The sequence below is a fragment of the Podarcis liolepis genome, assembly GCF_965112155.1.
Source record: "Podarcis liolepis genome assembly, chromosome: 2".
Classification (NCBI taxonomy): domain Eukaryota; kingdom Metazoa; phylum Chordata; class Lepidosauria; order Squamata; family Lacertidae; genus Podarcis; species Podarcis liolepis.
The window spans coordinates 34,434,411-34,460,928 of NC_139555.1; the positions used below are offsets into that span (position 1 = coordinate 34,434,411).

Here is a 26,518-nt window from a genome sequence, read left to right on the forward strand (position 1 = left end):
ATTGTTCTGAAGAGGCACAGGTGTCTTTCGAACTCTTGGGGACTGGGTGTCCAGCCGGTCCCTTGAGTAGCTGGATTAACTTAACAAGTCATTACAACCACCTGACAGGCTCTTTCAAGTTACAGTTTAAGATCTTTTGATTGTTAATTATCCCTTGCTGGCAGCAGTTGCCAGCAATTCGCCTCGGATGACAGCCTTGGCTGCATCCCAGTGTCTCCATGGCTGCATCTAAAGACACTCACTCACAAGGCACTCGCAGTGCTACAAAGCAACCTTCAAGTTCACAGCCTTGTTTTCAAGGGTGTAGTCTTCTGGTGCTCAGAAAAAAAACACACATTTGTTCACTTCATTCTGCGTTCACATTTGATGGGTGCGCACTCTTTCTTTGTCTGTTTTCCAAGCAGCATTGCAGAATGAGGTTTTGGAGTTCCCTCTTACCCTGGGCTCCTGAGTGCTTCACAGCAGAAAACTCTACTATTAGCATTTTACGCCTGTGAGAGACCCCTGAGATCAGTATGCAGCACACAATGCACACAATGAGACATAAGAATGGCTGCACATAACCTGAACAGGCCTTCTTCGTCTTATTTCTAGATTCATGTTTGGGGATGTGGAAATCTCAATTTTCATCTTCAAGAAAACTTGAATCCTACACAGCTCCAGCAGATAAGCAAAAGCTGGTGCTCATAATAAAGTTTGGTTTTATTTTTAAAAAAGTAAGGCTTTTCTTGCAATTTATGTCCTTGCTAACAAATATAGGAAATTTTGTTTCAGCTGACTTTCCTGAAATCATCTTAACTCTGTCTGAAAAGCATGGGCTCTCCTGCTCAACAAGAGACACTTTCCAAAATATTTGGCCTGTGGCCATATAAAGTCTTAACTGGTACTGTAGAACTGAGACTGCTCTTACTCTGTCAACATAAATTACCATATCCCTTGGTGATTTTTTTTTTAATCAAAACACACACCTTTTCTGAATCCAAAACACTGTACATATCATTGAAAGTTAGGAGTAGCTTTGCAGCAATAAAAGTTGACACTCCCCCAAGTGTTTCAATGGCTCAGTTACATAGTCTTTTCCAGTGCTTTTATTTTCTAGAGAAAAAGTTGTTGGCACTGCTCAGCTGCAAGCAGGGAGCACAGGGCGGGGAGGGAGGGCACTCTGCACATGCTCAGAGGCATGCTGCCCTTTCCCAACGCTGGCATCGTCATTTGGGTGCTGACTGTAAGCGACCTGCAGGTTTTGGGAATGGCTTTGCAAGGTGACCAGAAGAATGCCGATTACAAGTGGACTGGAGGCTCTTATTCCTAAGAGTGCCTACCATTTTTGCCCTCATCCAGCCTGCAGCTGACGTCTGATCACAGAGCAGCATTTCCTGTTGACCACCCACTCCTTCCATGAGCAACATTAAACCGCTGTCTTCTATGGTCGCCGGCTTTGGGCATGCTCAGCAGGGATGGCCCATCCCTCACTTGCTTTGGTGTGTGTATTTGCCTCTGATCCACCTGAGAAGACTCTGGGTGTCCCTTCCAACTCTACTATGAGTCTCTGATTCAGTAAGGCAGATCTGGATAAAACTGACTTGAGCAGCAGCCTCTTCAGGCCTTTTATTAAGGGTTCCAAAGGTTCAGAGGGTAACATTTAAATCTAGACAGCTGAGACACAGTCACAGATGAGTCATTTCCAGTTGCTTCATTTGCCCCAAGAAACTCAAATTTTCAGTGCATGTAAATATTTCTGCAATTTATCCACTCAACTCTCTATCCTTGAGGCCTGTGCAAGGGAACCTACCGTAAACATTTACTAGTAAGGAAAACATAAAGGTACAACATCCTCCCCTTGTAAAGTTGCCAGTTTTCCAGATGTTCCTTTCTGGGAAAGCAAGGAGCTGGAAAGAAGAGGTCTACAATTTATTTTAGTCTGTTAGAATGGAATAGAGGTTGTTTTTTTAAAAAAAACCATTGTGTTTTGTTGGTCTTTGTTTAGAATGTTATTTAATGTATGTGACTCTGAAGTGTAGTAGCCAACAGAAGGTAGGCGGTTTGAATCCCCGTGACAGGGTGAGCTCCTGTTGCTCGGTCCCTGCTCCTGCCAACCTAGCAGTTCGAAAGCACGTCAAGTGCAAGTAGATAAATAGGTACCACTCTGGCGGGAAGGTAATCGACGTTTCCGTGTGCTGCTCTGGTTTGCCAGAAATGGCTTAGTCATGCTGGCCACATGACCTGAAAGCTGTTTGCAGACAAACGCCGGCTCCCTCGGTCTGTAAAGCGAGATGAGCGCCGCAACCCCAGAGTCATTCGCGACTGGACTTAATGGTCAGGGGTCCCTTTACCTTTAGGGGGGGGTGAATTTCCTGATACTGACATACTTCTTAGCTCTGATAATTGGCAGATGACTGCATTAGAACATCAGGAGAGCCAGTGACCCATCTAGTCCAGCATCCTGTTCTCATAGTGGCAAACTGGATGCCTGAAGGAAACCCACAAGTAAGATTTGAGCACTCTTTCCCCTCTTCTGGTTTCCAGCAACTTGGTATTCAGAAACACTGCTGCCTCCAACTGTGGAGACAGGACATAGCCATCATGCAGAGGTGCCAAACTGAATAAAATATTGTGGGTAAGTCCCGGGTAAGTCTTGCCCCTCTCACACACCCCATTTGAATGGGAATGCCCATCAACTTTGTGGGGGCCCAGTACCTTCAAATGTTTTATTGTGGCGGCCAAAGGCTAGTAGCCACTGATAGGCAGGGCAGGCTGGCTTTATAAAGGTGCCCCAGAAACTGGTGCCAACTTGCTGTCATTTCAAGCAGCCCTAAGCAAACTTGGGTTTAATTCTGGATCGTAATTTATTACCTTCTTTTATGTATGATATGAGGTAGTTTTGTGTGTGTGTGTCTATTACAAGCCTGGAGGAGAAATACATTAACCAGTGTGGTAGCTAAGGGAGGGCTAGCCAGGTTTTGGGGGGGGGGGTTGCCCTGGGGTGCCATTGAGATTCGCAGTCTCTCTCTGTGTGTACACAACTGCATGTGGGTTTTTCTTTTTCTGCCAAACTGGCTCTTTGACCCGAGTGAAATAAAGCCTAGTTTCGCCCCTGCATTAACTTACCTATTAATTACTTATTTCTTCCTGAGCTGGGAAATGTGTGTCTGGGCTGCAAAGCGAGGGTTGTTTCCCTGCAATAATAGAAAACGTGTGATGCTGGGGGTGGGGGTGGGTGGGAGGCAAGGTCAGAATCCTGGCATGCTAGTTTTCTATGTGCAGGGACATTTTGTTTGGTGCGGAGTACCAGTTCCATCAGACAGTGTGCTATACAGGGGTGTGGAGTTGAATAAAATATTGAGGGGGGGGGAGGAAAGGAAGATAAGCCCCGCCCCACATAATCGATCACATGACATGGCACCCACCCACACACCCCATTTTAGTGGGAATTCCCCTTTGGGGGGGGCCTAAAATATTTTATTGGGGGAGAGGGGTGCCGAAGGGACCCCTAAGATTTGGCTCCTATGGTGCTATAGCAGCACTGGGCTTCACCCTGCTCAGTTATGCAGTTCAGTGGGTGACCTTCGGCCCGTCCCTCTCCCCCCCCCGCCTCTCGGCCTCACCTGCATAGGTGAAACGAGCGTAAAACGAGGGAGACGAGAACCGCCTTTAGCGAGGAGAAAGGGTGAGATAAGCACGTACAAGTCCCCCACCTGCAACCTGAAGCGACACACAGACACAGGCTTGCCACCTCCGTGAGATCTAGGACCTTGAAAACAACTTTTGGAAACAGATCTATAAGGCATGCGGGGCGCGGGGGGGGGGTGAACCAAGGCAGATCCCACGACCCCAATCAAATTAAGCAAAAGCAACAATAGGCACCTCTCTCCTCCTCGCCACCCTATTGAACAGGAGCCGCCCTCGGGGCTCCTCGCCTGACCTCGGCCCCCTTTGACCTCAGCCCGCCCCGGGCTCCTCTGGCAGCGCGCGACGCTCTCGGATCTCCGGCTTCCAAGTCTCCTCCTCCTCCTTCTCTTCCATAAGCAACCGAAAGGGAACCGGAGTCGAGAGCTCGGCCGGCCCTTGGAGTAAGTGGAGCGGGGTGGAGAGCGAAGAGGAAGGGGCCACGGGGTCGCCCCTGGGAAGGGAGGAAACAGCAGCCCCGCCTGGGGGGCGTGAGCAGGTGAGCAGGCGGCGATCGGCTGGTGAACCCGATCAAGATCACTACGAGACCGCGGAGGGGGGGGGGAGTTCTTAAGATCCCAGCCTCTGCCCTGCACTTCCTTATGGGGACTCTTCGATCATCCTAGCTGAGGCCAGAGGGGGATCCCTGGGGGGGGGGAGTAAGGATGGGGGTAAAGTGCAGAAAGGATCCCCTTCGTGATCGAAGGGTACTGGATCGAAGGGTGCCTGGTCTCGATTTCCTGTTTTCGGGAGGGAAAGGAACGACGACGCCCCCTCCCCTCCGCCCCCGCTGACACCTGGTCCGAAACCGGAACAATCCCTTTCTCGGTCGACACCAGAGTTGAGAGTTGCTATAAGCCTTCTCAGGATCCCCGAGGCGTGCAGGGATCTCTCTCGGGTGAGCCCTTGGAAGGAAGCTCCTTTTCGAAATTGCCGCTGCTTAAAACGGCGCGGGGGTCGAAGCAAACCCACCCCTTTCTAATACCGCTTTGCACAAAATCTAAACTGATAATCGGACGCTTGTCTGGATGGCCATTTTTCTGATTCCGTATAGACAGGAAGGGAGGCAGCCCTGAAACTGGCTCCAAAGAACCACATGGGTTGGTATGAGCAACAAGTTATGGAGTTCCCGTTTCGTATCGCTGTTGATGTTTTTAAAGAGGCAGCTGTTGCAGCTCATGACTCCAGAGATGCTGTGTTGTGTACCGGCGGAGAGCCAGAGCAGTGAACTTGGGCTCAAATTTTGTCTCAGCCTCGAATTCACTAGGTCTCAATTCTCTCGTCTGCAATATTGAGATAAGAGCACTGGGCTTTCTTTACAGGTTAAAGGTAAAGGTAAAGGGACCCCTGACCATTAGTCCAGTCGTGACCGACTCTGGGGTTGCAGCGCTCATTTTTATTGGCTGAGTCCGGAGTGGTACCTATTTATCTACTTGCAGTTTGACGTGCTTTCAAACTGCTAAGTTATCTACTTGCACTTTGACGTGCTTTCGAACTGCTAGGTTGGCAGGAGCAGGGACCAAGCAACAGGAGCTCACCCCATCACAGGGATTCGAACCACCGCCCTTCTGATTGGCAAGTCCTAGGCTCTGTGGTTTAACCCACAGCACCACCAGCGTCCCTCTTTACAGATTACCAAGACTTTTACTAGGGGATCAGCAACCTTTTTCAGCCGTGGGCCGGTCCACAATCCCTCAGACCATGTGGTGGGCCGGACTATATTGGGGGAGGGGGAATGAACAAATTCCTATTCCCCACAAATAACCCATTTTAAATAAAAGGATACATTCTACTCATGTAAAAACACGCTGATTCCCTAACCGTCCGCGGGCCAGATTGAGAAGGCGATTGGGCCGCATCCAGCCCCTGGCCCTTCGGATGCCTACACCTGTTTTACAGGCACCAGCACTTTGCACTTTCCTGTAAACATTTAAATACTGGTGGTAAGAACCGTACAACTATGAACATTTCCAAGCAAATGTTAAGTACTAGGGCAAGACCTATATAGCTATAAAGCAGGAAGAGTCTATATATACCAATATCACCCTAATCTGACCAACTCCAGCCAGGATGAATAGTTTCATGTATTGAGCTACATCTCACACAGGTGTTTATGTGTGTGTGTGCACACATACCTGACCCCATAGTATTTAAAAATTAAGTATGAATAAAGTGTAACTTGCAAATAGAGTATGGTATTTTAAAAACTGGAGCACCCATAAAGGGTCAGTAATCCAGTAAGTGTGGCTGTAGTGGTGAAATGGATTGCTTTGCTCCCATTCTGAAACACCAGAGGAGCCAGTCAGTGGGCACAACATTATCTCTTGGTACAGGTGTGTGCATGTTGTCCAATCAGTTTTCAGCACCATAGCTGAGAAATAAGGGGATTTGGTGTTCAGGCTCAAAAGAACCTCCATAACCCCTGCCTTGGGAACTTGCTGTAGCAAAGCACTAAGGAGGTCACAATGTTCTGCATTCAGCACCAGCGTTACTATGAAGCAACACGAAATGGGCATTTCAGGCTGCAGAATCCATAGAGGGTGACCACCTTCCTGCTTTTGATTCATTTACGTGGCATTAAAAATTAACGACCGCTACTTCTGGTGAAATTTTGAGGGTTGGAAAACAGACTGCTGGCAACACATGATCCCTTAAATACCTAGGAGACCACTACACTGGCTAGTTTATGGAACTCAGGGGAGAGGAACATACAGAAGAAGGCCTGACAGCTTTGAGGCATGCATCCCAACCAGTGGCGTAGCGTGGGTTGTCAGCACCCGGGGCAAGGCAAATAATTTGCGCCCCCTAACCCATGGATTTGCGCCCCTAACCCGTGGATTTGCGCCCCCTAACCCGTGGATTTGCGCCCCCTAACCCTAACCCCCAGATGTTGCGCCCGGTGCGGCCGGCCCCCCCTGCACCCCCCACGCTACGCCACTGATCCCAACTTCTTCCTCCGACTCTCTGCCAGCAAAATGCCCGGTCAGGTTTGGCGGTAGAATAGTGGACCAACCATGCATTTTTCAACTGGACCAGGCCAGTCCTGACCCTGCTAGAGGTCACCTAGATAACACCCGTGTTCCTTTGTACCTGCTTCTGCTGACCATTAGTAGCTCAGAGTAGTGAGGGCGCCACATATTTTATCTGATGGAACAAATATTGCATAAGCTGTTTCCCCGTCTCCACTCCTGCATAACTGAGTGGGGCATTCCAAAGGAAACAACCAGTGGTCTCTTTTATTTATTTATTTTGGAGGGCACTTCCAAGTTGCCACTATTTTGGGGGGCGATTCACTCACATATCGGCAAATGCAGGTTACAAACTTGAGCAACAAATCCCCTTCTCAAAAAGACTGGACATTTTTGTGATGGGGGAAAAATGCACTGGGATGGGTGGGAATAACACTTGCTTTGATGTAACATCATCTAACCTCCCAGAAAACAAATCGGGACGAATGCTCAATAAACAGATCATCTGGAAGCGCCCTGGACCCCTGGAGGTACCTGAGTTGCCCATGTCTTTTCTTTGCTGTGGAACCCAGTTCAGGGAAAGGGCTCTCCTTAAAGTGGTTTCACACCCAATGCTTAAAACAACTTTTTTGGGGGAAAGGGATCTCTTGTGCTTTTTATGTAGGCTGGATGGGAGAATAAATGCATTTTGTAGAGCAGGTGTAACTTGCAGACATTGTAAATATTACATTAGAGTTAAAGGAAATATAAAAATCAATGCAGATGTAACATGTGAACATGTCCTAGGGGCCTTTCTCGCTGCTTGAAAGTGAAAGGCACTTTCTGCTCTATCCTGGGACAAATAGGGCAACTCGGACAGGAACTTGTGCAAGAGAAGTCATTACAACTTAATTCTCAGCAGAACTGTACAGACTTTACACTGGGATTGACATTTACGGGCAGAGCCTTCTTGTCTTGGCACAAGAATTTTATGACATTCGATAAAGGCAGCAAGGGGATTCCACTGACCGAAAGCAGGTGAAAGGGAAAACTGGCAGGGTGCTGGTGCTGAGTAATACCAGCTAGCTCTTTCCTCACTGGAGGTGTGTCTAACATTATACCTAGAAGCATTCAAAATCTTGTGAAATAAAAGGAGATGACAGACCTTTCTCAGGCAGGCTGGCGACACCAGAACTGAGAGGCTCTCTAGAGAAGCACAACAAATTCTTCTATTTTTCAGCAACTCTTTTTTTCTGTCTTCTTTGCAGCTGCTGCATCACTTTCGTCTGTGCATTTTCCTCTAACGAGGCTTGCTCAGGAAAAAAATAACAATGCCCAAAGAAGAAGAGGCAACCGCTAGGATCTCCAAAGACCAGGATCGAGGATGGGCGTGGGTGGTCTTAGTAGCCACCGTGATTGTTCAAGGCTTAACACTGGGCTTCCCTTCGTGCACTGGGGTCTTCTTCAAGGACCTTCAGCGTGATTTCCAGGCTAGCAACAGCCAGACATCATGGTTTCCTTCCATCATGACAGCTGTGCTCCATGCAGGGGGTGAGTGTTTGCTTTTACTTATATGAACATCCTTCGCAAAAGACACCCAAAGTCAGTGTTGGAAACTCCCATTGTTCTAGGCAGATTTTGCGACAGGGAATTTCATTAGCATGAGCAGTTTCTGAGCTCTGGGCGCAGTATTGCACCTAAGTTTTCAATTAAAACTGCAGAGTGGAAGGAAAGGAGGATGTTTTTCTGCCTCCCCACTTCCAGCTACTCTCTGAAGACTGGAGAAGAGACCCTCTTAAGAATATTAGGGGGGTGGTCAGGGGTGGGACTAGACCATGTAAAAAGCAAACATAATATTTTAGCTGCAGTTCATTCATTTTCAGCTTTGAATTCTTGTTATAAAAAAGCACGCCTAGCCATTCTGTTGTTGCACCCATAAGCTAGGTTTAAGGTGCTATGGAGCTCCTAGCTTTTATATCTCAGCTTCTGACACAGTCCAAAGTACAACTCACGGAAAGCCCTCAGTCAATGAAACCCATCTAAAAGCTGTTGCTCGACTGCCTTTAGCTTCCTGATCTGTACAGACTTGTCTGTTTCAGCCCACTTCACTATTACTACACAGATGCCAAATACAACCTGGGGACTTAAGGAGAGCCCCACAGGAACAGGCCAATGTCTCATCTAGTCCAGCACCCTGTTCACACAATGGCCAGCTAGATGCCTTTGGGAAGCCTACAGATAATTCTTGAGTGCAACAGCACTCTCCCCACTTGTGATTCCCAGCTACTGGTAGGGGAGCGGGTGGCGCTGTGGTCTAAACCACTGAGCCCCTTGATCTTGCCGATCAGAAGGTCAGCGGTTCAAATCCGCACGACGGGTCAACATTCAGCTTTATTGAGTGGCCTCAGGTTCTAGAGCAGGCTTCCTCAGCCCTCCCGATGTTTTTGAGACTACAATTCCCATCATTCCTGACCACTGGTCCTGCTAGCTAGGGATCATGGGAGTTGTAGGCCAAAAACATCTGGAGGGCCGAGGTTGAGGAAGCCTGTGCTAGATGGGAAAAAGGGAAACGAAATTACAGTACATCTAGTGCTTACCTGGTTTTATTGATATATGACACCTCTATACAACAGACTCCTGATAAATGCAACAGCATGTCTTGAACATGCCATTAGCTTACTGTTTCCTCAGGTTAGGTATTAATCTGTGCCTTTGGCTACTATGTATTTTGCACCTCATGCAAAGGATGGAGGCCATAAACAAGCAATGAAGTTATAGCACAGGGAAATTAAAGATTAAGGTGGTGAACGGCCTGTGGGAGTGTCTGGAGGCAGTGGGAGGATGCATGGCAGCTAATGGGATGAGGTTGAACCCTGACAAGACACAAGTATTGTTTCTGGGAGACAGGGAGCAGGTAGGTATGAGGGACTCCCTGGTCCTGAATGGAGTAACTGTGCCCCTGAAGGACCAGGTGCACAGCCTGGGAGTCCTTTTGGACTCAAAGCTGTCCATGAAGGTTAATTCTGTGTCCAGGGCGGCTGTCTACCAGCTCCATCTGGTCAGGGGCGTAGCTAGCTGGCCGGCACCTGGAGCGGTGGGGGCAAGGAATCCGCCCATGGGGGCACTGCAGCGAGCTGCCCACAGAGCCCACCTGGTGGACGCAAGCCCCATGCTGCCGTTTTGGGCAGCGTGGGGCCCCAAGCTACTGTGCCACTCACAGGAGAGACACGTGGCTCGGGCACGCTGCATGCCAGGCCCCACGGTAAGTTCTGACCCCTGTGGTCTGCCATTTTGTCACCCCATGAAGGATGACACCTGGGGCATACCGCACACCCCACACTCCCCTTCCTACACCCCTGCTCTGGTGCGCCAGCTGAGATCCTATCTGCCTGCGCACTGTCATGATAGAGTGGTACATGCTCTGGATATCTCCCACTTGGACTACTGCAATGCACTCTATGTGGGGCTATCTTTGAAGGTGACTCAGAAACTGCAACTAATCCAGAATGTGGCTGCCAGACTGGTGACTGGAAGCGGCCTCCAGGACCATATAACTCCAGTCTTGAAAGACCTACATTGGCTCCCAATACATTTCCGAGCACAATTCAAAGTGTTGGTGCTGACCTTTAAAGCCCTGGATGGCCTTAGCTGTGTATACCTGAAGGAGCATCTCCACCCCCGTCGTTCAGCCAGGACATTGAGATCCAGCTCCGAGGGCCTTCTGGCAGTTCCCTCAGTGTGAGAAGTGAAGTTACAGGGAACCAGGCAGAAGGCCTTCTTGGTAGTGGTGCCCACCCTGTGGAATGCCCTCCCATCAGATGTCAAGGTGATAAGAAACTATATAACCTTTAGAAGACCTCTGAATGCAGCCCTGTATAGGGAATGGGTTATTTTTTTTAATGTTTAATGTTTTATTATGCTTTATATATGTTGGAAGCTGCCCAGAGTGGCTGGGGCAACCCAGTCAGATGGACAGGATACAAATTAAATCATCATCATCAATAATTCCTGCTGCAATCAGAGCAACTTTTTCCAGGGAGAAAAAGAATCTCGAAGGATTTGAGCTCCTAGGCTACCCAGTCACACTGACCTGGCACTTCCTGCCACATTGCTCTGTTGCTGCAGCATTCTGCGTAAATTTAGTTTGTTCTATATATGTACCCTCACAGTCCACATGACTGGGAGGTTTACATAAACTAGAGATAAGGTGGAAGAGAGATTTAAGCAGTCACGGTGATTAATCATGTAATAGGATCATGTTGAGCTGAGCAAAGGGGAAACACTCAGATTTCTTCAAACAGCAGCATGAGTAGGATTGCCAACTTGTTTCTGGCAAGGCTGCTGTGCCTTTAACACCTGGCAGTTGAAAGCACAAAGCCCTGCCCAGAGAAAAAGTTGGCAGCCCTATACCCCATTCAGTTAACCTAGAAAATGGGTAAAAGTTTAACGTTGCATAAGAAAAATAAATGTATACCTGGCTCCTGTGTTAATCTAGGGTTTGGCAATGAGCCAGGAAAAGGGACTGGCTTGGTCCTGTGTCTTTAAAAGAGCTATTTACAAATCAGTGGGTGACCATGTATGCCCTGAGGTCTGTCTAGGGTTGCCAACATCTTTGTTAGCTCCTGAACATTTAACAAGCAGGGTGTCGTTTCCCAACATCCAGAAGCTGTTCAATGTGCTGAAATTTCCTGAGGTCTTAAACTCTTAAACCCTGGCAAGAAAACCAACCAACCCCCAAGCCTTTCCAGTCCGGCCTGTGCCTCCATGTAGAGAAAGCTAAACTCCTTAGGTACTTTCCCTCCTCAGGGTCAGCAAGAGCAGGGTTCAGATCCTGAACTTAGCCATGACACTCTCTAGGTGACTTTGGGGTCAGTGTTAGTCTCTTAGCCTAACATTGCAATAAACCAAGTACTTTTGTTGTTCTATAAATCTGCCCTTAAAAAAAAAAAAGTTTCAGTTCAAGCTATCTGTGTGTAAGGGTGAAACCAATCCACCCATCTCCAGGACGACATCCACCCTTCCTTTGTGCTGACTAATTTTTATTCATTTTTGTCTGTGGGTGTTTCTTCCCTGTGCTCACTCTGTAAACAGTGTGGGACTAGGGGAAAGGAGGCAGGTGACACCTGGGGCTGAACCTTCCCCTTCATGCTCACCAGTCCTGGGAAACGTGAGCAGTTAGGAAATCCCAAGGCCGCACAGGAAGAAGCAGGCTGGTTCTCGATCTGTTCCAACCAGGGCCCTGCAGATGAGCTGACAGCCTCACAAGGAAGAAACTACTCACTGGTGTAAGAATTCAAGTCCGTACAGCATTGCTGGGTCTGAGCAGGACCTGCTCCTGTGCCTTTAACAGGGATCTGGCAGGCAATTTCATGAAAAACAAAGGGCTCTCCCAGGCAACCTATTTATCGAGCATTTGCCCTGGGTTGCCCACACAAAAGATTATATCTGCTGTTTTATTGAGCATTTGTTCTGATTTGATGTGGGGTGCTTACATGATAATGGGGCATTTATTCTCATTTGTGTTAGTCATTAGTTCATGCAGTACTTTTCTTGTTGTGCTTTCCAACCTGCAAAAAGGCCTGTTGTTTTGTTTTGTTAGCTGGGGCTGATGGGACTTGTGATCCAAAGCATCTGAAAGGGCATCAGGTTGGCAAAGGCTGCCCTAGAGAGCATAAGAACATAAGAAGACTGTGCTGGATTAGACCAGTGGCCCAGAAGCAGGACCCAAGTGCAACACTGCTTTCCCCTGCTGCAGTTTCCTGCTCCTAGTAGTCAGAAGCATTTCTCCCTCCAGCCATGGAGGCAGAGCATAGTCATCATGACTAATTAATAATAATAATAATAATTTTATTATTTATACCCCGCCCATCCGGCTGGGTTGCCAGCCAGACACTGGATCAATGGCTAGTGGCCATTGATAGCTTATGTGCACTTCAGTCCGCTTTAATTGCACATATTTCAAGCTCCGGTAATTGCATGAATCCCTTCTGCAAAATACTGTCAGCCTGGAGGCACCCATCATCTGGTTATTTCTCCAGATCAGATCTCTATTAAAAGCTCAGGAGCAGCCAGGCTAGAGGGCAACCTTAAACGTTAGGCTTCGTGCCAGCTTTTGACTCAGCCTTCTTCCAGGTATTAGGTAAGAATTAATTTTAAAAGCCTCTTTATGAGGAGTTGGGGTAACGGTCCATCTAATTTAGCACTATAAATGAATGGCAACAAGTCTGAGATCTTTTCTGGGCCTAGCGGATTTTATGCTCCTTTAAAAGTTGGACAAAAACCTGCTGTTAAAGGTACAGGAGCCCTGCCAGGAGTGTTAAAGCTCTTAACAACCCTAAATGATGATTTGCTCATTTGATGGTACTGGGGTTGTTATACATGATCCCACATTCAATGCTGTTTGCACTTGCAAAAGTTTTTGGGGTGGGCATACTGTTTCATTTCCAACCAGTGCGTGTCCTGTAGCTTCCTGCTGAAATCTTCTAACTTTTCATACCATAAATGTTCCCGTGTTGCTGTTAGTTTTTGTCCCACTCTCGTTGCGCTGTAGTGGAAGACCCAATTGCCCTTCCAGGCAGCAATAATGTGGCATCTTTGAGTAAGCATTGCAGAGCAACTAGTAAAGTGAAATTATTTGTGTGTGGCCCAGTATAAGTCCACCTCCAATACACAATTATTGTGTCAATGACATGATTCATAGGATCATAGCGTTGGAAGGGACTCCAAGAATCATCCAGTCCAACCTCCTGCAATGCAGGCATCTCAACACGTGGTCCCCCATCCAATTTGAAATGGTACTGGACCCTGCTTAGCTTTGCAAATGTGCAAGCAGTTTTATTGCTGCTCCACTATGTTGCAGAATACATCTGTAAAACAATTTTTAAAAAAACTCTGGAGGGACTCTACAATTTTTCCAGTCGCAGACCGTGCTTCTACATTCTTTTTTAAAAAAATAATAATTATTGAATGATTTTATATTACAAAAAACATTACAACCATACTACCACAAAATAAAATTGAGAAATAAAAATTACATATATCAATATTTTGTTTGTTATTTGTTATTTACCGTCTTATTTCCTCCCAAACATCCCATACAAAACACACACACACACAAAGAATAATAATGATAATAATGAAAATAAATATTTTCCCCCTTTTATCTTACAAAATTTTTTCTTCACTTTTAACTTCCTGTCAAGTCCCTTCGCATATGTTTTATCTTACAATTGAATGTACACAAAACAATAAACCTTTCTATATAAATTTTCCAATACATTCAGAAAACATAATAATTCCTTAATTGTTATCCACCTCCTTTTACTTCCTTTGTCACTCAAATGCTAGCACAGAGTCAAAACTATTATTGTATTTTTGAACATATCTTCTATAACCATCTCATTTTTCCGCAAATTTTTGCTTTGAGTTTCCTCTGAGTTTGCTAGTCAATTGAGGACCATGCTTCTACATCCTACTTCCACATGAGGAAGAAAAAAGGGGTCTCAAAGGTCACTGACTCCACGCTCTTAAGACTTGGTCATAGCATTCAGGCTATGATCCCACCCAGGCACCAGAATTTTCCAAGTCAGAAGTTGATGGCCTGAGAGCAAAGGGCCAGCCCATGCCCTTGTGTCCCTTAAAAACCTAGAGATCTTAAAGCAGAAATAAAACCTACAACCTCATATATGCAAGGCTATACAGTGGTACCTCGGATTACATACGCTTCAGGTTACATACGCTTCAGGTTACACATTCCGCTAACCCAGAAATAGTTCTTCAGGTTAAGAACTTTGCTTCAGGATGAGAACAGAAATCGTGCTCCGGTGGCACCGCAGCAGCAGGAGGCCCCATTAGCTAAAGTGGTGCTTCAGGTTAAGAACAGTTTCAGGTTAAGTACGGACCTCTGGAACAAATTAAGTGCTTAACCTGAGGTACCACTATATATTCAACCAAGGAGCCTCAATCTGTGAAACTGAGGTTGCCCAAGGAGTATTCGTAGGTGTATTCAGGCAAACACCCCCTCACGTGCTGAGGGGGAAAACTGGACTGTGTCCCACCAGCAACATCTCACCTGCTGGTTATGTATGCAATGACCACACCTCTACTAGTCTGTGAGGACCTATATTGTAAGAGGGGCTAATTTGAAACCCCTCCCCCCCCAAAAAAAATGTCATAGCCAACTGCAAATGAAGCCTTTTGGCTTCAGAAAATTGCTTTTGGCAAGAAATAAAAGTAATGAGAGAAAGCTTTCCAATAAATGTCGGGGATGGGTGGGAATATGTTGGGTTATTGACAGGATTTGATTGGGGTTGGGATTTATTTCCTCTGGAAAAGACATCTTCACACACACAAACACAAACACAGAGGAAGGTCAGTAATTTAAGCCACTGAAAAAGTCACGTAAAGGGCAAACGCCACTTCCTGTTCTTCTCCTGCTTACCTGAGAACTTGCTGAGGAAATCAAGTCCTGGGGGGGAATTCCTATTACCAGAGAGGCATCTGTTGGACCAAAAAAAGCTATGGTATCTTAAATATGCTACTGAATCTATTATGTACCCAGGTAGTTGGTAGCCCAGTTGTCATCATTATACAGTACTGTATACGTAAGGCAGTTCACAGACCACAGCCTTCCTCCCTTTTGCTGAGGAGCATATTTTGCTTGAGTTTGTTTAGATCTTGCCAAACAAATCGCGCTTATTCAGATTGCTCCCCAGCTCCCTCCGGAAAGGCCATATTAGTTTACAGAAATATGGATTCATCCCTTCTTACATCTCCCACACTGAAACCCAGCGCATTGTTCACCACACGGAGGCTGCATTCACATGTCCTGTCTTGCCCACACTGTAAGTGCTGCTACCTGTTCCCCTTGGCATTTGCTTTTATTCTGAGTGGTTTGTACACAAATTGCGGTCCACGTTATCTTCTCTGCCCCCGCCTCCAACCTTTTCCCACTTTGGACTAGGCCTACTGCATGAACTTACCGGCAAGAAGGCATAAATATTTGCTTTGGAACATTAGTGTTGATACTCTGAGCAGAAAGTTTAGACAGTGGTGCAGGAGTATCATCTTGCCCTTTACAATTCTGTTTTTGCATAACATAGCCTTGGGTTATGTGGGTGACGACTGCTATTACCTGGGAGGGGCCCACAGCATCGTATTTTGACAGCGCTCCTCCTGCTCTGATTGACGCTGAGGTTTGCTTTTTCAGGGCCTCTTTGCAGCATTTTGGTGGAACGATTTGGCTGCAGGACCACTGTGATGCTTGGAGGCCTTCTCAGCGGGGTGGGCATGGTTGCCAGTGCTTTCTCCAAGTCCATTAGTCACCTTTACATAACAGCAGGATTCATCACAGGTGAGTAGAGTCTCCACGTGGGTTGGTATGCAGAAGCTTCGCCCGGGTTTTGTAACACATGGTGCCCCAGTTCACATGCAGCACTCAGCCAAGCTGTGGCTTAGCATGGATGAGAAAATGTGTGGGTTCCCAGGCAGGAGATGGGGGCTGCTGCATTCCTGCTACCAAGGGCTTAACCATGGCTTGGCTTAGTGTTATGTTCCAACCTCGGTTTGTGGTTTGCCTCTCTCAGTAGAGACTGTAACCTTGGTTATAGTTCATATTTTGTCTGGAACGAAAGATTTACCGTATTTTTCACTCCATAGGGCGCACCTAGTTTTTAGGGGGGGAATAAAGGGGGGGGAATTATCCCCCCCCCAAGACCCAAAGAGCAAAGAATCCAAGACAGCGAGCGGGATCCATCCCGCTGGCTGTCTTGGCTTCCTCTTTAGCCACGCGCACCCTCTCCAGCCGGGAGAAGTTGTGCACGGCTTCGTTTTTAGCCACAGGGATGGGCGGGGGAATCCCGAGCTTCCCCCACCCCAGCCCCCAAAACAGGTCCAGAAGAGGCGGCGAGATTGCATGCAACCTCGCCACCGCTCCCGGAGCTTGCGGGGCTGGGGACAAGGGAAGCCCGAGCTTCCCCAGCCCTCAGAACAGGCTGCTATCCGCAAGCCTTCGGAGCCCAGCGGGAACTCCTGTTGCGCTCAGAGGGCTTGTGGAGAACAGACTGCTATCCGCAAGCCTTTGGAGCCCGGTGGGAACTCCCGCCGAGCTCTGAAGGCTTGCGGATAGCTGTCTGAAGCCTGCATTCGCTCCATAGGACGCACACACTTTCCCCCTTCATTTTTGGAGGGGGAAAAGTGCGTTCTATAGAGCGAAAAATACGGTATATATAATGTGAGGCCAAACCATGGCTTAGCCCTGGGTAGCACCATAACAACAGGATTGGGGAAGGAGCACAGTGTGCCAGTGGAGGTATACATTCGCGGAAGAGAAGGAGAGGTGATTCTTGCCATTTGGGGGACCCTCCACAACAGATTTATTTTGGGGAGGTGGGCATTGCTTGAAGGATAGGGAATAATCAAAAATTTCCTCCCCTCCTCCTCCATATGCAGATGCCTCCTGGTAAAGCAGTTAGTGTCTGTTGTACATAATTTTTCTTATAAGCCCATCATATTATAATTGGATTTCAACACAGCTCTGCTCAATGAACTGTCCTTGAGGATGGTTTAGTTTATCATACCATTTAATGGTACTTTTCAATATAATGTGGAACCTTGGTTTTCGAACGTAATTACTTAAGAGCTTTAACACCCCCGTTAAAACGGAAGTAATTATTCTGGGTTTTTGGCATTCGGGTTCTCAATTATTTGGCTTTCGAGACGCTTGAAAACCAAGGTTCCTCTGTAGATTGAAAATAATGGTATCATATTTGGAAATATAAGACCTCCTATTTCATAAGATTTTTGTCTAGTGGGCAATGCGACTTGCGTTTTCTCTTTTCTGTTTTTGTCCAAGCATAGAAAAGTGCAAATACTTTTTCTTTTTCTTTTTTGCTAACCTTTAAGTACATTCATAAATAGGAGAGTTCTTGACCATATACATTACTATTGTTGTTATACTTTTGATTGTGTACAACGCTTGAGGTGCTGTGAAATATAGCTGCTCTTGAATAAAGATCTCATGTGGTCTGAAAACTGGGGCAGGGAGACTGTTTTGCCTCCATTCTCCTTAGACTGGTTGCCTTGGCCTTAGAGGGCCACTGAACTAATTCATGTAATGTGTTCTGAACACCTTAAAAGTGCTTGATAAACACACAATATATCTAAAACTCCAACATTCCAAATTCACATTCTTGAATCTCTTCTTTCTTTAAAGGCTTGGGGTCATGTTTCAGTTTCCAGGCTGGAGTCACTGTGCTTGGCTACTACTTCATACGCCGTCGAGCCCTGGCCAACGCTCTGGCCTCCACAGGTGTCTCCATTGGCCTCACGCTCTGGCCACTGTTCTCCCAGTACATGCTTGACGAGATGGGCTGGAGAAACACTTTCCTCATCTTTGGCGGGGTGCTGCTGAACTGCTGCGTTTGTGGGGCTGTGATGAGGCCAGTGGTGCCAGTCCAGCTGCCTGCCCCATCACCAAAGCCCTACCCTGAACAGCCACCTGAAGGGGCCTATTTGTCTAATGGAAACACTGTGCATCATGAAAAGGAACTGCCTCGGCCCAGGTGTGCCGCTTGCATCCAGACCCTACAGAAGTACCTGGCTTTTGATGTCTTCTGCAATAACAAAGGCTACCAGATCTACACCATTGGCGTGTCTTGGATGGTGATGGGTTTCGTGCTGCCCCTCATCTACCTGGTGCCTTACGCCATCTTCAGTGGAGTGCCGGAGCGCAAGGCAGCCCTGCTCATCTCCATCATTGGGTTCATCAACATATTCATGCGCCCCATGGCGGGCCTGCTCTCAGGCCTCAACGTCTTCACTGGCCGGAGGATCTACCTCTTTAGCCTGGCTGTCCTCCTCAACGGCCTGAGCAACCTCATCTGCGCAATCTCAGCTGACTACACCGTCCTTGTCTTCTACTGCTTGGTCTACAGTGTCTCCATGAGCGTCATCGGTGCTCTTCTCTTCCAGGTGTTAATGGATGTGGTAGAGATGGACAGGTTCTCCAGTGCCTTGGGTCTCTTCACCATCTTGGAGAGTGTCACCATTCTCATTGGACCCCCTCTTGCAGGTAAGATGTGGGCAGGGCCTGAGACATTGGGTATTCCGCAAGTGCAAGAAGTTCAGCAGAATTTGGCAGGGGTCATAGACTTCCCTGCAGGTAAAACTACTACAGCCTTGAAATGGCAAGCACTGAGGCACAGCGGTTGCTTTAGACACTCCATGTTGGCTATCCCTTCTTTTGATCAGCCTTTCCCTAACCTGGTATCCTCCAGTTGTTTTGCACTAAAACTCCCATCAGCCCTGCCAGCCAGCATGGCTAATTGTAAGGGCTGGTGGGTGTTGTGATCCAAAATATCTGGAAGTTTGGGAAGGTTGCTCCAGATTGTGAAGAGTTGCTCAAAGAATCAGCAAAAATAACCTTTCCCCCACTTTTCTGTAGGTGGGTGCTGGGAGGGCTCTTTCTGTGAGCAAAACTCAGCTCATGGGAAGTTTGGATTCAACCCTACATGTTTACCTTTGTATTCTAATGTCCTTGAGGAAGAGCTGAAAAAGTTCAGGCCAGTTCCATCCTAAAACAAAAGAACCCCTGTGGATATTTCCACACACCCTCCCCGTTGTTGCTTAGTGTGTTTCTCCTATTCTTACAATTTGTGTGCTATTCACTGCAACAAATGTTTGGGTACACACATCCAACACAATTGGTTCATAGTATGAATCAGCCATCAGACACTCTGGCTATTCTTGCCTGTTGCCATGCGGTTTGAGAAGCCAGATGGCTGTTTTCGATTATCTGGTGACCTTGCAGAGCCAGAGTTTCAAGGCTCTATGGAGCAAGTAAACATGTGAAATTCAATGCATTTTTAAAAAGACGTCAAATAGAGATAATTCTTTGATGAGCAAACTATGATGCAGCAGTTTTACCAGGCTTTACAAAAATAGACCAAAGGCCACAGGAAGGAAATATCAAATTGGTTGACTGCCCAGGGTTTTCTATTACCATATTTTTCGCCCTATAGGACGCACTTTTTCCCCTCCAAAAATGAAGGGGAAATGTGTGTGCGTCCTATGGGTGAATGCAGGCTTCAGGAAGCTATCCACAAGCCGTGGGAGTTCCCGTCGGGCTCCCAAGGCTTGTGGATAGTAGCCTGCATCCCAAAGCCTGGGGCGCGCTGCACAGCAGATATCATGCAGATATCGGGCAGCCCCACAAGCTCGGGGGACAGCAGGGAGGCAGAGCGCCGCGATCCCGCTATTCCCTGACCTGGTTTGGAGGCTGGCACTGGGGAGAAGTGCGCTTCTCCCCACTGCCAGCCCCACAAGCTCGGGGGACAGATATCCGCAAGCCTGGGGAGACCGGCGCGACTTCCCACCGGGCTCCCTAGGCTTGCGGATAGCAGCCTGTTCTGGGGTCGGGGGAAGCTCGGGCATCCCCCGCCCCGTGCCTGGGGGGGAAATAATTTTTTTCCCCTTTATTTCCCCCCCAAAAAACTAGGTGCATCCTATGGGCCGGTGCGTCCTATGGGGCGAAAAATACGGTACATGCAAGGAGCCTCCATGAATACAGGAGACTCCCTGCTTCAGAAGTTCACCTTCCAACTTGTGGAATGTGATGCTGATGTAGGAAGGAGGCAGAACTTAACACACTTGCCTCCCCACTCAGCATCTTGGGTTTTATGTTTAAGCAAAATGCCTGAAAAGCGCTACTGGTGCAGAATTCAGAACAACAACAATTTATTATTTATTATTTATACCCAACACAATAAAAGATCAAACATTTAAAACTTCCCTAAACAGGGCTGCTTTCAGTTTTCTTCTAAAAGTCAGATAGTTGTTTATTTCATTGACATCTGATGGGAGGGCATTCCACAGGGCGGGCACCACTACCGAGAAGGCCCTCCGCCTGGTTCCCTGTAACCTCACTTCTTGCAGTGAGGGAACCGCCAGAAGGTCTCAGATCTGGACCTCAGTGTCGGGGCAGAACGATCGGGATGGAGACGCTCCTTCAGGTATACTGGGCCGAGGACGTTTAGGGCTTTAAAGGTCAGCACCTAACAACATAAAATAACCATCTCACTCACAAGAATGAAGAACAACTGTAGACAACCAAACCCTGACCATTACTGCCATCTAAATATCTAGGAGAATGCAAATGTCTTACTGAAATGATGATAAAGACCTTGCTAGGCATGCCTCTCTGGAGAAAGCATTCCACAATGGGGGTGGGGAGGCACTTACAGAATGTTCTCTCCTTGCCAGCCTCCAAATGTCTCTTGGAAAGAAGCAAACAAAGAATCACCTATTGGGCTATGAGAAAGCGATGAGGCAGTGGTTGGTTGCTACCAACACCATGGTGGCAAAGAACAGATACTAGGACCAAAAACAGTTTGGTCCTATCTTCACCACCCACTTATATTCCCTTGCCCTAGGGATCCCGGAAACTAGTTCTTCTGGGAATGGGGCATTAAGATTTGGAACAGATCTCAGCAGAATCGCCAGACCACAATTCATAAATATATATTGTGGTGGGTGGGGAACCAAAGACAGTTAAACTGGGATCATGTTTATAGTGTAGAAATACCTTTCGGGTGGGGAGACCAGAGGCAGCTGCATTTGCTGCTGGATGAGGTCATCTGTACAGTGAGGGGGGGAAGTATTTTTTTGTCCCTGACATCCTTGGACAGCTCTTTGGTCTTGGTCATGGTAACTAGTTTGGAATCTGCTGGATTGATTGCTTCTGTTGACAGGTGTCTTTTGTACAGGTACTGTAACGAGCTGGGATTACAGGTACCGTATTTTTCGCCCTATAGGACGCACCGTCCCATAAGGCATACCTAGTTTTTTGGGGGGGAAATAAAGGGGGGAATTATTTTTTCCCCAGGCGTGGGGCTGGGGTGGGGGAAGCCTGAGCTTCCCCCAACCCCAGCCCCCAAACAGGCAGCTCTCTGCAAGCCGTGGGAGCCCAGCACTGGCTCCCACTGCTTGCTGGGAGGTCCGCGAAGCCTGAACGCGCTGAGCTCAGCGTGCGCAGGCTTCAGCATGCAGGCAACTCTCCGCAAGCAGCAAGAGTGCTCCCGCTGCTTGCGGAGAGGTCCACGAAGCCTGGAGAGCAGAGGGGTCGGTGCGCACCGACCCCTCTCACTCTCCAGGCTTCAGCGAAAGCCTGCATTCGCCCCATAGGACGCACACACACATTTCCCCTTCATTTTTGGAGGGGGAAAAGTGTGTCCTATAGGGCGAAAAATGCGGTAATACCTCTACCTTACAGCAGGTGCTTCTAATCTCAGCTTGTTACATACAGTGAAGATACCAGGTAGCCTGACATCTGGCTGGTTGATAGGGGATCAAATACTTATTTCACTCACTATAATGCACATCAATCTCTGACTTTTGTCTTCTGGGTTTCTGGGGGTTTTTCCTGTTGTTATTCTGTCTCTCACAGCTACAATAAACCCACCATTACAATTATGGGCTGGTCATTTCTTCGCCAGAGGGCAAATTTAGCAGGGAATAAAATACTCCCTCCCCCCCCCCCTCACTGTATGTGGTTGTGAGCGTTTTGGAGGAGAATGGAATCCTATTAAAAAGTGGAAGGTTGCACTTCTGTATGCCATTGAGATTTGAACTTTTTTCTGTTCCAGGTCTTCTTGTGGATATCACGGGCCACTATAGTTACGTCTTCTATGCTTCCACCTTCTTCATGGTAACGTCTGCTCTCTTCATGGGTCTTAGCTTCTGCACTATGAAAGCAAAGAACAAACTGAAAGAGACCCATAAGCTGCTATCCCCAGAGGTCCCCTCCAGGGGAAAATACATGGAAGTGCCAACAGAACAGGGGCCAAGGAGAAATGATCCTCCTGCAGTCATCTATATAACAAGCATCTGAGTCCAGATGAGCTGGAGGGACATTGGATTTCTCACAAATGAAAAACATCTGGAAGCAGAAGGGGGGAAAACAAGTGCCTCATTTTTCTGGTTCTCCCGTCCTCCCTACTGTGACCTCCTACTCAGCTGTGCTGGGCTCATATGAAGGATCTAGGTCAGAGGATATGAACTCAAAGCTATCCAGAAATCTAAAGAGCACTTTAAACAAAACATACACGGTGTAAGCCATGGGGCCAAAGAGGGACATTGCCCTGTGGCAACATCTGTATTATTACTTGAAGCTTAATCATTTTTATCACCAGGTTTTCTTTATACATTCCAGTTTTTCAAGCTGGAAGGATTTCTTCACCCACTGGGTTATATGAATGACAATAGAACCTGTAGAGAAGGGCAAGTAATAGTTATGCGGGACTTGTTTCCAGACATGTCCATTTACTAATTGGCTGATTCTCTCCTAGTCCAAGAGAAAAGTTATTAATTAGGGAGTTCTACTGCTGAATTCCTTGAATGTTAACATGAAGGCTTTCTTTCCTGCTGCATAATCTCAGAGCAGTTGCTGTTTGACCATATTACTTATCTCCCTTACAGCAGCCAGATTGCGGATGAGTAGCGTTGTATGTGCAACTAAGCAAAGTGAATCATTTCTGCATTTTGAGGTTATTTGGGGGGGGGGATAACAGATGCTCATATCTTGAAGCTGGAGAGCTCCAAAGTGCCTATATATTCTTGCCAATAGTGTATTGAAATCCTTTGCATTCTCCTTTGAAATATATGCTGCAGTAAAGAAAAGGTGATGCTAATTAAAAGAGGTGGCTATTCTGTCCACCTCCACAAGGAACAACAAATGCGAGTACAATGGCATTTTAAGTTTTATCTCCAGTGGGCATTCCTCACCATTGTAGGCTTCCAGTGTCTTATAGAGCCAACTCAGAATGGGTGTATAAGCTATAATAAGGGTAATATGTTACATGTTGGCAAACTGACATCTATGCAGATGTATGTTGGTGTAAAGAAACATGAAGAATGGCAAGTACTACCCTTTGCTGCATGCCTAAAACAGGTCAGATCAAGACCATCTCTGCTTTGGACTGAAGGTCTCGGTTTTTTAAGGATATGCGGAGAAATATAATTAGGAAAATGGCACTCCAGTCTGGAATCTTCTTAAAACAATAGCTTCATGTTACTTTGTGTTAAGACAAGCCTTGAAAATGACCCAGGATGCTTACTGAGTTGGCTGGGGAAATTGCAGCTAACATTGCCAAATCTTCTGTGTTTGAGCCATTGGGCCTAGGCTTGTTAAAACAGCCGTGTTTGACCTGGAACACAACTGTGTTTTAATTCTGATATACTTGCTTGCTTTTCGTAGTTCCAGCTCACATTGTTCTTCTGATTCTGGTATTTCTTTCTAAACACTAACTTTGTGGAGGGTGTGAGCCAGATACAGCTTGGAATGGCAGGGATTTGTCGTCGATGAACTCCAGCACTTTCAAAACCAGAGAGCTTTAAGAATATGCAAGAAGTTGTACAATTGTAGGGTTCCGACCTGACAAGTCTATATTAATCTATTCAAATGACAAGGAACAAACCAAGGAAATGTTCATGCAGGACTGAACTACAATGGTGCACTGAAAGAGGGAATCCAAGTGGGTATTCCCTGTCTCCAGCCAAGTAACATGGAGTTCAATTCATTTCTCCTGCACAAGCTTCAGTAACATGAGTGAGAGCTGTTCTCCTTACAGAGGAGCTTCTCTTCAGACGGGCTTTGAATCGAGTCCACTCCCATGCTATCTGCAACGAGTGGGGAATCTGTGGACCTCCAGATGTTCTTAGACTACAGCCCCCACCATCCCTGACCATTGACCACGCTGGCAAGGCCAGATGGGAGTTGCAGTCCAGAAGCATCATGCGGAAGGCAGACATGCATAGAAGCCACTAGAGGAGTTTAAAAAGCTGACAGTCTTCAATTTCCTCTGCTGATTTAGGGCAAAGGAGCAAGGTGGAGGTGTATTTGAGTCCTTGCAGATGGGCTCTGCATGGTGCTTGTGCACAAACTAGCTAGGAAGCCACAGTGCCCCACTGATTCCAGGTGGCTAGATATAAAACACAACCTTAGGGGTTAGGTTGTGATTCTGGTCTTTTATGGGGTGAAAGGATTTGCCGTGTCTGACAAGCATATGACCAAAGTATAAATTCAGCTGACACACAAACATAGTTCTGAATACTCCTGTTCTATCGAAAGCCAAACCTCTATGTTTTAATTGGATTTTGGGCATTATCGTACATGGCAGCCTTTCACACTAGTTTTAAATAAATATTCCTGACCAAATATACCAGGTATAAAGTAGAAGAGAAGTATTTAAAAATAGAGTGTGCATATCCATACCATGTTCAGGACTGACATGGGACGTGCAAAAATGTGTTTTACAAGCCAATCTGGTGCAAGTTTCAGCTGCTAGCTTAGGTAGTTTTTTAAAGGTGTGTCAGACAAATTCACAAAGGATACTGCTAAGATTGAAGTGGGGCTTCCTAGGACACTTCCAGACTGTTGCTGTTTTCAGATGGGATTCAACCACATACTTGCAATTTCAGGTTGCACAATTATAGCTGACTGGGCAGTCTTGCACTACAGAACTGCTTCCTCCAAAGATGGGTTATTTCATGATAAGGAAAATAAAACGCACTGGGAAATCCGAGCAAACAAACCAGAAGGTATGCTCATTAAGTCGCCAGTGTCATCTAATCTTCCTGCAAACAAGCTGGGATAAATGCTCAATAAATAGATTGTTTGGAAGTGCCCTTGGTCTACAGGTAGGATACATCCCAGTAGTGGAGAGTTACTGCCTTTATGTCCTACTTTTAAATGTCTCAAAGTCATCTGGCTGGCTGATGTTGTAAAACTAGATGGACCTTTGCATAATCCTCTTGGTCTCTTCTTATGTTGCTTCCCTAGGTGTGTGTTTCGTTTAGCCCAATTTATCCCTTGTGGGTTAGCAGCTTTCACTAAGCATCTCTAGATAGACTGGGCTCCTTAAAAGCACTGTAAGGAAAACACACACACACAGGGAGAGAGAGAGAGAGACAGACAGACAGACAGACAGACAGACAGCATATTCTCAATCCTACTCCTCTCTACACTGGTGAAAACAGGTTCAGAAATAGAATATAGGCAGCTAGATCTCCAACGTATCCAACATGGGGGGAGTTTCCTCAAATAAAAAAAATCATTAATTGGGTGCAAATTGCTCAGTATCATTTAATTCCACTCCCACCCCCCCACCCCCCAATGCTGCAGTGGTGTTTAAGTAACATACACTGAATGAAGCACTTTTTATTAAGACCTCAATCAGAGAAGGCAGATCTGTGGCCTTTCAGGTGCTGTTGGATGCAAAGTCCCACTTGTCCCAATGGCATTGTCAAAGATCAGGGAAGATGGGTGTTAATAGTTGTCCAACAATCTCTGGAGGACTACAGCTTCCCCATCCCAGTCCTAAAGAAGTTGACAGTTGGACTAGAAGATTGGCATCAATTTAGGCCACTGTTGTAAAGCGATTTCTTTGCAATTTCTTGATCTCAGGACTGTGGCCAGTTTGTTACAATATGCTCTTGAACAAGATTGCTGCATTATTGCTTGGATATATACGTGTAGTCTTCTTTTAAAAAATAATAATGTATTGATCCAAATGCACTTGGTAACATTTGTAAAGCTGAAAACATTACAGCAAATAGGCAGACTTAAGGACTTTGAATTGTAATGCACACCGACTTTTGTGCTTCCTTCAGGAATTGTGGAATGCTTTTTCTTCTTTCAGAATACACCATTTAAGAAGGGACCAAATATTAGCTTTTTCTATCCATGTCTGAATAAAGAAGCTAGGAAGTAAGACCTGTTTTGTTTAAGGCATTTTTTTGTTCATGAACTCTCAATAAAAAATTTAAACTTACTATTTTAGATTCCCTGTAATTTCTCCATCTCATTTTCCTCTGGATTAAGGGGAAACTGTTCATAAGGTTTCACATAG

General features: G+C 46.6%; 1 protein-coding gene and 1 long non-coding RNA gene across 2 annotated transcripts in view; one reads left to right on the top strand and one right to left on the bottom strand.

Annotated features, from left to right (window-relative positions):
* The window catches only part of LOC310699465, an 11,688-nt gene extending 7,675 nt beyond the window's left edge, over nt 1-4,013 (bottom strand). Inside the window, exon 1 of the long non-coding RNA XR_014522100.1 lies at nt 3,923-4,013. This is a non-coding gene — a long non-coding RNA (uncharacterized lncRNA). The remainder of the gene's footprint in view (nt 1-3,922) is intronic.
* SLC16A5 (solute carrier family 16 member 5) lies at nt 3,986-26,440 on the top strand. Its single transcript, XM_083487201.1, has 5 exons — nt 3,986-4,165; nt 7,883-8,165; nt 15,823-15,966; nt 17,827-18,684; nt 22,256-26,440. Exons 2-5 carry the CDS (start codon nt 7,946-7,948, stop codon nt 22,498-22,500), a joined length of 1,467 nt encoding a protein of 488 aa, XP_083343327.1. The 5' UTR covers nt 3,986-4,165; nt 7,883-7,945; the 3' UTR covers nt 22,501-26,440.
* The last annotated feature ends 78 nt before the right edge of the window (nt 26,441-26,518 follow it).